The sequence below is a fragment of the Pteropus alecto genome, unplaced genomic scaffold (assembly GCF_000325575.1).
Source record: "Pteropus alecto unplaced genomic scaffold, ASM32557v1 scaffold25, whole genome shotgun sequence".
Taxonomy (NCBI): Eukaryota; Metazoa; Chordata; class Mammalia; order Chiroptera; family Pteropodidae; genus Pteropus; species Pteropus alecto.
The window spans coordinates 21,854,558-21,866,960 of NW_006441955.1; the positions used below are offsets into that span (position 1 = coordinate 21,854,558).

Sequence of the window (12,403 nt, forward strand, 5' to 3'; positions counted from 1 at the left end):
TGAGGTCTGTGAGGGAAGAGCTGGATATCTGGTTGTGCTCCAGCAGCAACGTCCGCAACTTTGAGAGGCCGTGCAGGGCATCTTCCCGAACATCCTCAATGCCATTTCTGCTCAAGGAGAGCAGGGCAAGATTAAACAAGAGGGATAGATTTGTGCTCTCTATTGAGGAGAGGGATCCATCAGTGATGATCAAAACTCTCGTGGTCACAGGGGCTGCTGTGGGGAAGAAAAGCACAGACTAGAAGCATGATACACGTTAGTGGGAGAAGAGTGCAGTGGAGAGCAAAGATAATCAATACTCTCTGAGAAAACTTATCATCTGGGTAAGAACAATAAACAAAATGAAAATGATTCTCTGATTTCTCAGTTTAAGGGGAAGCTGGCTCTCTTTCAGAATGATGGAGTTTTATATTCTTTGTTACTATGACATGTTAGAGAAACGTAAAGGTATCTGTTCCTTTAGATGTCAAAGTTAATTCACTGTTTGGGGTTATTGACATTGATGATTTTTTGAAAGTGGCTTTTCACGCTTCCTCTCTGTAAGGCTATATACTGACCTGCTCCAGCCCTGCCGGCCCAATACAGATTCACCCAGGAGCCAAACCTGTGACTGAGCTTGCGAACCAGTTTTCCACTAGCAGTATATATTTATGCTGTGAAGTCAGTCATCTTTTCTCTCAGACATAAAGATATGGGTTGGGGTGAGGTGGTGGGGGGAGTGAGAAGGAGCGAATGGTTTCTGCTTTTTAGCTCCAGGCTAAAAGTTGGCAACTTAGCAAGGATCTATATTCTCTCCAGACAACCCGAGGATCTGTCATTGGGGTTCTCATTATAGTCTGGGCCATCTTGGCCTCCTGTCTAATGTCTGTTCCCTCCAACAAAGTCCGTCATGTGATGACAGGTGGTACTCAGGGCTTCCAACTGTTAAATCCCTTCACCATAATCACCTCAGAGCTATCACTGCTCTGTCATTAGAAATCAAAGCATTTTAACTCAATAAAGATATATTATAATCAGGAGTTATTGTAACACATCTTTATCATGCTAAAATTGTTTTGACTGCAAATGACAGTGTCATAAGGATGGAAGAGTCCATTGTCCCTGGGAGGTCTACAGGTGATATTAGAACAATCAACCATGGGGGGAGCAAATCACAATTCCCTTATGAAATTCCAACTACATTGCTGAAACAAAGAGATCTGAAAAAAAAAAAAGTAAAAGACAAAGGATTTTCACAGTGCCTTCTTTGGAAAAACTGCTTCATCTCTGTAACATGAGCGAGCTTAAGTCATGGTATACATATATTTAGTATTTATTACTGATTATTTGGATTCTGTTAATGCTGACCAGGTCGGCATTTTGTTCCTCTCATCTTTGTTTTTGATATGGATGGAGGAAGTTTTGTTTTTATGGATCCCTAGTCCACTAGGGATTTGTGGACTCTGAGGGAGCAGGCTATTGTTTCTGTCAATTACGTCTCCTCTAGGACTAGACAAAAGCTCCACTCAGAAGTCATTCATTTTCTTCTCTGTGTTTACGAAATCTAACTCCACTACTGTGGCAATCTGTAAATGAGAAAGAAGATACAGAAGTGCAGCAATGGAAATGATCAATATTTTTTTTCTTACAGACATCAACTGTGTCTGATCAGAAAAAAATAAATGCAGTAAAGTCAGGAAATCCAATTGAGAGGGTGGGAGTTTAGTGTTTAAGTGTTTTCAATGCTGATTGGAAACACTATACAACCAACTAGCCTTGAAACAATCTTTCTTCTGTCAGGGTTGACAATAACATCTACCTCTTAATTTCCACAAAGTCATAGGATTTTAAAAATGAAAGAAATCATCTTCTTCCATTCCATCTTAAATAAGATTTATTCCTTAAAAATTTCCATTGGCAGGATTTATAGCTTGTTTATCTCTTCTTGGATATCAGGATGTAAATCACATTCTCCTCAAATTTGTTAATAAGGTGTCTTATTAAATTGTTGACTTAAGCAAGCAGTATGTAATGAATACAGGCAACGTATCTTGTTAGCATTTCTACAGCTCATTTACCACCAATAAAAAAAGACTAGACTTTCAAAATTAGACGCACTTTGATAATAATCTATTTTGCTGGTACATCACTTAATCTTACTAATGCTGAACAATTGCAGTTCAGGTTTCTGATATTTCTTCCAGCCAATGATAGGGTTCAAATTGGCACAAAGTGTAGACAAAAATATAATTAAAGTGATATATTTTTTATATAAAAAGTATAGCTGTATGAAATGGTGGTGCTCTTTTATAATAGCAGACTACCTCGATTACCTCTAAAAGTCTTTAAATAGTTTTGGTTGAGATCAGGAACAGGAAAACAAAATAATGTTATAAGTTGATAGTCACTGTGAGAGGCTTGCTCTTTAAAAGTTTACCTCTTTACACTGAGCCCAGAAAGCAGTCAGTGAAATGAAAAGCATGGCAATAGATTTTCCAGGTACCCTAAACACTGCTTTCTAGAGTTATTGATGTTATTACCTACTATATATGTTAGCTGGTGACATAGGGTTACATCTTTGGCGCACACCACACATGATTCAGGGCAAGCTGCCACCAACCTCAGCATGATGGCAAAAAGTATGAGCCATCCACCTGAAAGGAAAGTAGAGGATAATGCATGTCATAATGTTGGCATTGTTTATCCATGAATTCAGTATATTTAGCTCATGAGACATTTTGGTGATTTTTGCTTTCTAATGAGTAGTACCTTGGGTTCTCACAAGATGCCAGATTAATAGCTAGAATCCCTGCTTTGTGTAGAATTTAAACTAAACTATTCAAGTGTTTGTCCATAAGGTCAGAGAGCTTACATCCAGGACACACCCATTAATACAGATTATTAAAAAATTAAGTTACTTTCTAAAATGCTTTACAGTTTGTTGAGCGTCTACATGTACATGTCTCATTTAATTCTTTTAATGCTTCAACTCATTTTGAAGCTGAGAAAACTGAACCTCAGAATGATTAATAAACCATCCAGAGTCACAGAGGTATTAGGTATTTAACCTCAAGTCTTTTAACTCTCAACCCAGTGTTCTTTCTAGTATGCATAAGCTCATCTCAGACACTGAATCTTACATAATTACAATTAAGTCCTTATGGGTTTAGATGCCACGCTTAGAGGGAATATGAAGGAGCATTATGATTATAAGGTCTACCTAGTGTGAATTCAGCTCCGCTGTTTGCTGACTATACTATCTTAGATAAATTACTTATTTTTTCTTATTTTCTGTCTTTTCATGTTTACAATATAAGTAATAAATGCCTACATTACAAAGAATTATGAGAGTTAAATGAAATGCTCTAAATATTTTGTAAATGTTAAATTTTACCATTATTTTTATGCTTCTTTTTAACCCTCCAATGAAATATTAGCACCATTCCAATTTAATGTTCAAGAAAAGCTATTCATTTATAATGTATTCACTGACTGATTTAAAAAAAAAATTGAAACAAATAAAAATTCTCTACCCATACAATAAGATAGTTTGAGAATGAAATAAAATGTAAATAAAACATAAAATCATTAATTATTCATTCAACAGGTACTTATTGAATACTCTCTGTAGGCCAGACACTGCTCAAGGAAGTAGGGATAGAGTAGTGGACATCAATAAATCTCTGCCTTCATGAGCTGGACATTCTATGAAGGGATACAAACAAACAAATAAATATGAAAATGTGTATTAAGTCATCTTGTGATAAGTGCTGTGGAATAAATAAAATATAAAAGGAGTAGAGTGTATTAGTCTGGGGGCTCTAAATATGGTAGACAAAGAAAAACTCTCTGATAAAGTAACGTTTGAACAAAGTCCCGGAGAAAGTGAAAGCACTGGTCAGTCCAGTGGAGAGAATAGCAAATGCAAAGCCCCTGAAGGCATGGCATGCTTAGCCTGAGGACGTCAGTCAAATACACAGGAGGAAAAGGAGGTCAGGAAATAGCAAGGGCAGGTTGTGCATGCCTTAGAGATGAATGGAAGGGCTTTGGATTTTTAGCCAGATAAGATGAAAATAATTGGAAGCTTTCATCATTGACATTACTTGATCTGTAGTACACAAAAATGATTATTTTGGCTACCAAGTTGGTTACTATAGCTTGGTAATATAGTTTGAAACCAAGGAGTGTGATGCCCCCAACTTTGTCCTTTTTTAAGATAGCTGGCTATTTGGGGTCTTTTGTGGATCCATACACATTTTAATATTGTTTGTTCTATTTCTATAAAAAAAAATGCCATTGAAATTTTGATAGAGAACGTATTAAGCCTATAAGTTGCTTTGAGTAGTATGGACATTTTAATAATATTTATTTTTCCAGTCTGTGAGCATAGAATATCTTTCCATTTATTTTTGTCTTCTTCAATTTTTTTCATCATTGTCTTATAACAGAGTGAGTGAGCCGGAAATATGTTGTAGGCTCTCTAGGCAATACTGAGGGTCTGCTTGAGGTTAGAGAGTCATGAATTTGAAGTAAGACCAATCACGATGGATTTAATCAAGATTGGGATTTTTCCAGTAGTGTACAAAATGCATGATAGGCCAAGGGAGTTGAGGCTGTGTGGAAAGACTGATTATGATTGCCAATAAAATCTAAGCTAAAAAAAGGAGGAATTTAGGTGACTAAATGCCAGTGAAAAGACAGCAAGATGAACAAAAAATAAATAAATAAACAAGGGAGATAGAAAGAAAGATAGATGATTGATTGATAGATGAGAGAGAGAGAGAGAGAGAGAGAGAGAGAACTATAGTAGCAAAAACGTGGTTTTTGTGTCTGAGTAATACATACATGGGAGATTATTGTACTATACTTTTCTACTTCTGGGTAGATTTGAAAATAGTCACAATAAAAAGTTGTTTCTTTTAGGTGGTAAGATGGTTTGTGTGGTCAAAGATGGTTAGAGTCAGGGTTCCAGAAGAAGTGAGCTAAAAAGAAAGGAGATAGAATCCAGAGCATTATCTGATGGAAACTGAGAGCACGGAGAGCATGAAGGGGTTATGAGCATTGTTAGTAACAGGGACCAGGGAGCTGAGTGACTAAGAGAAGGTGGACGATATGATCATTGCAAAAGAGGAGACAAAGGAACCAGAGGTCATGCCATTGTAATGATTATCTACATGGATAATAAAAGCACTAAGAGTAGTGTTAGAAAGCAGGGCAGTGAGCAGTGAAACCTTCAAAGCATGAGGGAGAGTAATACAGTGGAATAGCTCAAAAAGCTAGTGGTCTAATAGAGGAGAAACCATTTGAAAGTAAGGAAGACACAAACACCCCCTTCACCCCACCACCGCCCTATCAATCTAGAGGTACAAGGAATATGCAATAGAAAACAGCCTCCCTTTGAGAGGGCTCTGGGAGAAGCAGTGTCCTTAGGGGAGGGTTAGATATTCAGGGAGAAATTGTTCTACTAAGAATCTAAATTAGTTGGTTACTGCAGCTGACTGTTAAATTGGGCTATCTACCTCCTGGCAGTGAAAGTTTCATAAGAGGAGAAATGATAGGAAATGATAGGTTATGTAGTCCTTAGGATCTGACAAAAGAAATGTAATTTCTTCAAGAGACCAACATTTTCAAAAATTCTAAGAATTTTTGCCATAGATCCATAATCATTTTTATATTCCTAGCCACTAGAACAAAGTTTGGAATATAATCAGAATATGCTAAATGTTTGCTTAACCAAACTCATCAGACACAGGGGTTCATAATGGACAATGCCTTTAATGGCAGTTTTAGAAGAGAAAGAGCTTATCTTAAACCCCTATAACAGGACATAGTCATGATCTTTGTTTTGAATCTAAGGTGGTATTTTCCAAAGTGAAGCTAATTCTAAAGTTAGCTTTAGCAGGTCTCTTCCTATAGACACATACAGTATATTATAAGGCACAGAGATAGTTAATAGTGTTTAGCATTCACTTTTATTCTTTTATTTTGAAGAGGAAAACTTGCCATTTAAAAACATGCAAAGCTAATTAAAGCTTTTCCACCATTTCATTATCTGCCTGACTTAAAACTCTTATCAGAGGGAGACTCAACATCCCTCCCTGAACAGCAAATGAACATTCAATTAACACTTCAATACAAGTGTATTTTAAATAAAAATATACTTTATTGTTAATCTCATTCTTTACAAATGCAAATACTCAATTTTAAATACCAAGGAGAGTCGCCTCTCTTTTATTCTTTGGGGAAACAAGTCTTTTCTTTATTTACAGGGAAGACCCGAATTTTCTGAAGTTGTTACCAAATTAGAAGAGTGTCTCTGTAACATTGAGGTAAGAAATTTAGCTTCTGAAATATGTTCATAAAAAAGCCTTGAATATCCAAGGATATTGGGGAATGTAGGTAAGATAGTGCTTATGAAAAAAGAGTGAGTGTGAGGGCCCTGTAAGTCCATTCATAATTTTACCCAGTTAATTAAGCCCCTAGGGTGGAGCAGAATTGACTGCATCTATATTACAGGGACAAAGGCAAACTCAGAGTGAATCTGGGCCCTTCCAACAATCATCAGGCATACTCAGCTTTAAAAATTGATATGCAGAAATTTTAAAATATAACAAAAATGTTAGAAGGTAATTATTTAAATCAATTATTTCTATATATGTTTCTACATACAGTAAAATATAAGCTAAAATATTAAGCCATTGTCCATTTATGTCCAACGAAAAAGGAAAAATTATCACTAAAATTAATGCATAAATTGATTGGGAGGCTTTGCTTTTATACCACACATACGTTGCATCAAGTGATCTATGTTAGTAATCAGGTTAATGGAATTTTCTTCCCTTAATATCAAGGGGCTGTTTGCTTTAATTTTCTCTATAATTGCCTTAATTTTCTATATACCTGGTCAGAAGATAGCATTTGAAAATAGGCAAGGAAGCCAAAACATGAGCACTAATTCAAAAATAATAATGTATTCCCAAATGCAATTGAGTGCTTGAGAAGAAGGAGGGTGAACATCACACATACAGGCTGACATATACACATGCATATGAAGGAAAGGGGCAAAAATGGGGGGAAACAGCACCAGCCTGAGATTGCACAACTAAATCCTAAAGTGGAACTATTCAAAGAAAGTTTTCTTTTCTTAAAAAATATCTCAACTAAACCACTAGAACCTAGTCTATTGGAAAAGAGTTCTGGGTCTGCACTTGTAGCCTGCGGTGAATAGCTCTATTTCATAACTCTTAACTGGAACTTCTAAACTTGTAGAAGGAAGATTCAGTCTTTAGACATAAAATTTCCTTTCCTTTCCCTTCAATCCTGAACCATACAAGGTGGGGAGAAATAGTAGTATATTTGGTGGGGTTTCAACAGACCCTGCCAACAAGAGGCTTTGGATGTTGAGAGATGCCTTTACAGTTTGAGTTCCAAATATCTTCTTACTTTGAACCTTTGTGTTTGACAGGGTAAAGGTGCTCCAATTCTGGGCGTATATCCAATTAATTTGGACAGTAGGTTCCCAAAACAGGGACAATGGTAAGATCTGCTAGTCTAACAAGCCTCTTAGCACAACCTCCTCTAGTAGAGAAAATGAATAACTATGGATAATCTGCAAAAAGAATTTACTAGACTGAGTTGCACTAATTAATGGACCAGAATCAGCTCTAAGGGGCTTGATTTGTGGAGTTGCATAAAGCTCTGTTCTCTTGACCTTGGTCTAACTAAACCACTGACTAAAATGTTGAAGAATAGAGAGAACAGAGTTTTATGGAACTCCATAAAGTTGAAAGAGACAGTAAATATTTGAAAGTAAGTATTCTAGAATATTTTGGAAGATAAAGTAATAGGACATGTCTAACAATAATAAATTTAACAGGTATAAATGTAATGTCACAAACAAAGATATAATACTAAAAGTACCAAATGGTAGAGATATGGTTTAGGAGCATCATGAATGTACTGGAGAATAAGCTCTTTGCACATGAGAATATGAAGTAGCTGTCTTGCTACAGAATAAAGTATGTGATCCTTTCTCTCTGTTCTGAGATGGTCAAACAAATGGTACACAGTTATTTGCTTTTAAAAAGATAATTAAAACTAGGGGACAAATTTTAGAAAAGAGAGATCAGAATGCTGAATGGATTGAAATCCATGTATGTGAGAACCAATTAGAGGAACCAGGATGCTTGTCTCAGAGAAGCAAAAATTAGGATGAGTCCAACAGCTGTTTTTAAACATCTGAAGAACCATCATATGGCCTTGTTCTTTGTGGACCAACAAATGGAAATGAAGTACAGTAGTAGATTTGGTTTGTTTTGAGAAAGAACTTTCTAATGATCAGAGCTGTCCTAAAATATATGAACGTATCTGGAGGCAGTGAGTTCCCCATCACTAGAGGTTTCCCGTCATCTTGCCTACCTGACTCGAAAATGGTGCACAGATGAGATTCAATCATTGAAGAGTTTGAAGATTCATTTCAACACTGACATTATGTGATTTTCAGAGCTTTACTTAGAAATATCTTGGTTGCTACGCAGAACCTAGAATTTACCTATATTATTTCTTAAACCAAAGTCTACTGTCTACAAGTCTTATGAAATTATAATGTCAAAAGCACTAATGTTCTCAGTTGAGTTAGGTAGAATGCATGAACATCAAGGTTGTCAAAAATTCAAGAAAACTACTCTCCTATTTTTCCTCTTCTCTTTCTCATTTTATTCCCACACTCTTCTATTTTCTAGCTATACTTAACTATTTGTAACTATTTTTAAAAAGTCCCTCACAATAACACTACTTAGTCCTCATGCTTGCCAGACATTAAAGCATCCCATATTTTATAAAATAGACATAGTCTTGGAAAAATGTGTAAGTCCATTTTATGTAAAGGGAATAATTTCATGTAAAGGGAATAATTGTAAGCTATTTAAAGGAAATTTAAAGGACATCTGCCATAAATCTTACACCACAGAGAAAAATGTAGAGAATCTTTTAGCCCTTAAATAATAACCTTCTAAATATCAACTTAACATATCTGATTTGAGCCTACTCTGATTTCTGAAAAATGAGCATGAGTTTAATGGGCCAGCTCTCAGCATAGAACTAGGTCAAAAAAGTGAATTAAGCTAGCCAGATGTTGCCACCAGAGACTGAAAGGAAAATCCAGAAGCAAGCCGAGAAGAATAGAAATTAAAATATAAGATATCCTAGAACAGAAAGTTAAAGCCATATTCTATTTTATGCCTTTAAGCCTGTTGGATTTATTAAATGACGGAACTGTTCCTCCTTCACTCAGTTGATGTCTCCTACATCGAGTAACAGTAGTGGGTCTCTCTCACCATCCTCTTCTTCTGACTGCCTGGTGAACCGGGGAGGACCTGGCCGGAGCCATGTGGCAGCATTACGGAGTCGTTTTGAATTGGAATATGCTCTAAATGCAAGGTCTTGTGCTACCTGGTCCCAAAGGTACGTGGTAATCTAAGCAATAGTCTCACAGTCAAGTCAGATTTCAGAATCTCATCAAGATAGTCACCCGATTTGATTATTATCCATAGGGAATTTATCACTCCTGTGGCAAATGTTGAAGAGGAGTTTTTTAACCCATTTTTAATAGTATTATGACCAAAATTTAAAAGTGCTACTACCTATTAGTTTAGGTTTTCTAAGTTTTAAGTTTAAGAATTGTTTAGCTATAGCAACAAAAAGAAATTATTGAAAGTATTTTGGGGTTATCTTATGGAATTCAAGGTAGGAGTCCCTGTTTGGGAGCCAAGAAATAACTTCACAGATCTGAGTACCAAAAGTTCACCATTCTAGAATTACCATATGACCTAGCAATTCCACTCCTAGGCAATACCCAAAAGAATTGAAAACAGGTACTCAAACAAATACGTGTATTCAAATGTTTTTAGCAGCACTATTCACAACAGCCAAAAGATGGAAGCACCTAAATATCCATCAACGAATGAATAGATAAACAAAATGTGATATACATAAAATAGGATATTATTCAGCCGTATAAAGTAATGCTAAATGAAAGAAGCCAGACACAAAGGTGTCACATATTATATGACCCTATTTATATAAATATCCAGAAAAGTGTTAGTCAGTTTGGGCTGTCATAACAAAATACATAAACCAGGTGATTTAAACAATAGAAATTTATTTTCTCACAGTGGAGGCTGGCACCATCAGTGTGACAGCATGGTTGGGTTCTAGTAGGACTTACAGATGGTTACCTCCTCACTGTGCCCTCGCATAGCAGAGAGAGCTCTGGCATCTTTTTATCTTTTTATAAGGTCACCAGTTCTATCAGATCAGGACTTTGCTCTTCTGACCTCATTTAACCTTAATCAACTCCTTAAAGGCCCTATCTCCAGCACATATCTGAGGATGTTCCTATCTTCATCACATATTTGAGGTATGTTCTTCTCATGGAAAGGCTAGGAATGTAAGAGGACAAGCCCAACTTTACATGCACATTTAAAGCCTTTGTTCAAGGTCTGTCCTATGACATTTCATGGGCAAGTCACATAGCTGAGTCCAACATTGATAAGGAGAAGAAAAACACTCAACTTCTAGTGGGAAGAACTGCAAAGTCATAAGACAAAGGACATAGATGCAAAAAGTGTAATGAATTATGAATAAATGTAGTCTGCCACAAAAGATAATGTGATTGACCCTTTTGGGATCAAATGGCCACCTTTGGTTTAAGCAAATGTGGTTGAAGTGGAGGTAGGATCATAGTTCATGAATATAAACATGGCGGCCAGGGGCCCCTGTTCTGGATGAAGAGCAGAAAAGGTAATCACTGTGAGCCCAATGGATACCATAGAAAATATGCACTACAACCCATGGAAAATCATAAAAGACTGGCTTAAAATCTCTGTCCTTCTGCATGAACTCCAGAGCATTTGCACATGAGCTGTTACCCAAGTGCCCTCACACACCCCATCCATCATCAGGGTAAAAATATTTATCTTGAAGTTAAGGAAAGATTTTCTGGAGTTAGCAAGGGTCAGACGCAATCTACAAATTGCTGCTGTTGCCTTTTTAGAGGTAGTTATTATATTCCTGGTCTAACAAGAGTTGCAGCTGCAACTTTGAAGAGACAGGAATCTGAATCATGAAGGCTTTAATCTAGGAAAGTCATGAAAGTAAGAATCAGCAGGTATGATTGATAATGAAGCAAACTGGACACAATTCTTTCTGGATTCCAGTCTCACATAATTCCATAAGGGGCTCATAGGCCAAGATTGGATTAGGTTTGGTCATAGTATCGTCTTCTAGTTCCATCCACTCTTCTTATTTTTTGCTTGTGGGTTTAAAATTAATTCCCTGAACATCCAGGTTTTGATATTTCCAAAGCACAGTCACCTGAGGTTTGTCTACTTGAGGCAGAGGTTAAGAGAGTAAGTTGTGGAGTCAGACATGTCTGAGGTTAAAACTTGGCTTTGCCGTTTACCAGCTCAATAAACTTGGGTGAGTTACCTACCAGCTCTTAGGACTGTAATTGGGAGAGGCAGTACTGTCAAGGGAGTCTGTGATTGATTGAAAGATGCCAACAGACTCAAGCAAAAGATATAAATTCCTATAATGTAGGTGAGTCACACAACATGCAATATATAGACAGCTACATAACATGAGAGGCACGGTAGCACTCCAGTTAGGTGAGTTAGGGATGAAGGGAACACACTTTCTCTGGCCTTCAAGAACCCAGAGTGGTGTATCAGTCATAAAACTGCCTGAATGGGGTGGGAAAAACCCATTAGGTTTTTCGAGATTCTCCCTTTAATATTCTCATAAAGTTTTATTATACCCTCCTGTCCCTTCACAAATGTTATAGAACCCTAGTAAGTGTTTGTCTACTTGATTCAGATTTCTCTTAACCTAGTATACCCTGGGTATTTGCTATGAGAGTATATTGAAGTTCAGTTTGTTAGTCATACCATCTCTTTAGCAAGCTCATTCTTTGGACTGCTTGAAATCAACTCCAAAAATAGGTAAAACACTTAGCTAAGCTTAAAGGGGCACCAAGAAAAAGTCATGTCTATTTTATTCACAACTGTATCCCTAGTACCTAGCAGTGTGTTTGGCCTAAAGTTGATATGTAATAACTATTTGTTTCTTAAAGAATCAGATAAATTGGCTCCATAAATCACAATTATTATTAATTTGGAGCATAATCAGTAAAGAAGCTTAACTCTTTTCTCTATTCTTTTCATTTAAGTAGCTATCACTATTGAGCATCTGTTGTATGCTGGGCACTATTTTAGATACTTTGAATAGATATTAGAAAGCAGATATTCCAATTTTTATAGATGAGGAAACTGAGGATCAAGAAGTATAAGCAATTTTCCTAAGTTTAGGGAGGCAAAATTAGAATTTTCACCCCTCTCCTGTGCTTTCTGAATTTTTCTGGCACAGG

General features: G+C 36.5%; 1 protein-coding gene across 1 annotated transcript in view; it reads left to right on the plus strand.

The window, feature by feature from the left end:
• LOC102891957 (serine/threonine-protein kinase TNNI3K) overlaps positions 1 to 12,403 on the plus strand; it is a 259,759-nt gene that overhangs the window by 202,178 nt on the left and 45,178 nt on the right. The window contains exons 22-23 of the mRNA XM_006919326.1: positions 6,249 to 6,308; positions 9,272 to 9,441. Of these exons, the coding sequence (XP_006919388.1) occupies positions 6,249 to 6,308; positions 9,272 to 9,441 (230 nt within the window). The remainder of the gene's footprint in view (positions 1 to 6,248; positions 6,309 to 9,271; positions 9,442 to 12,403) is intronic.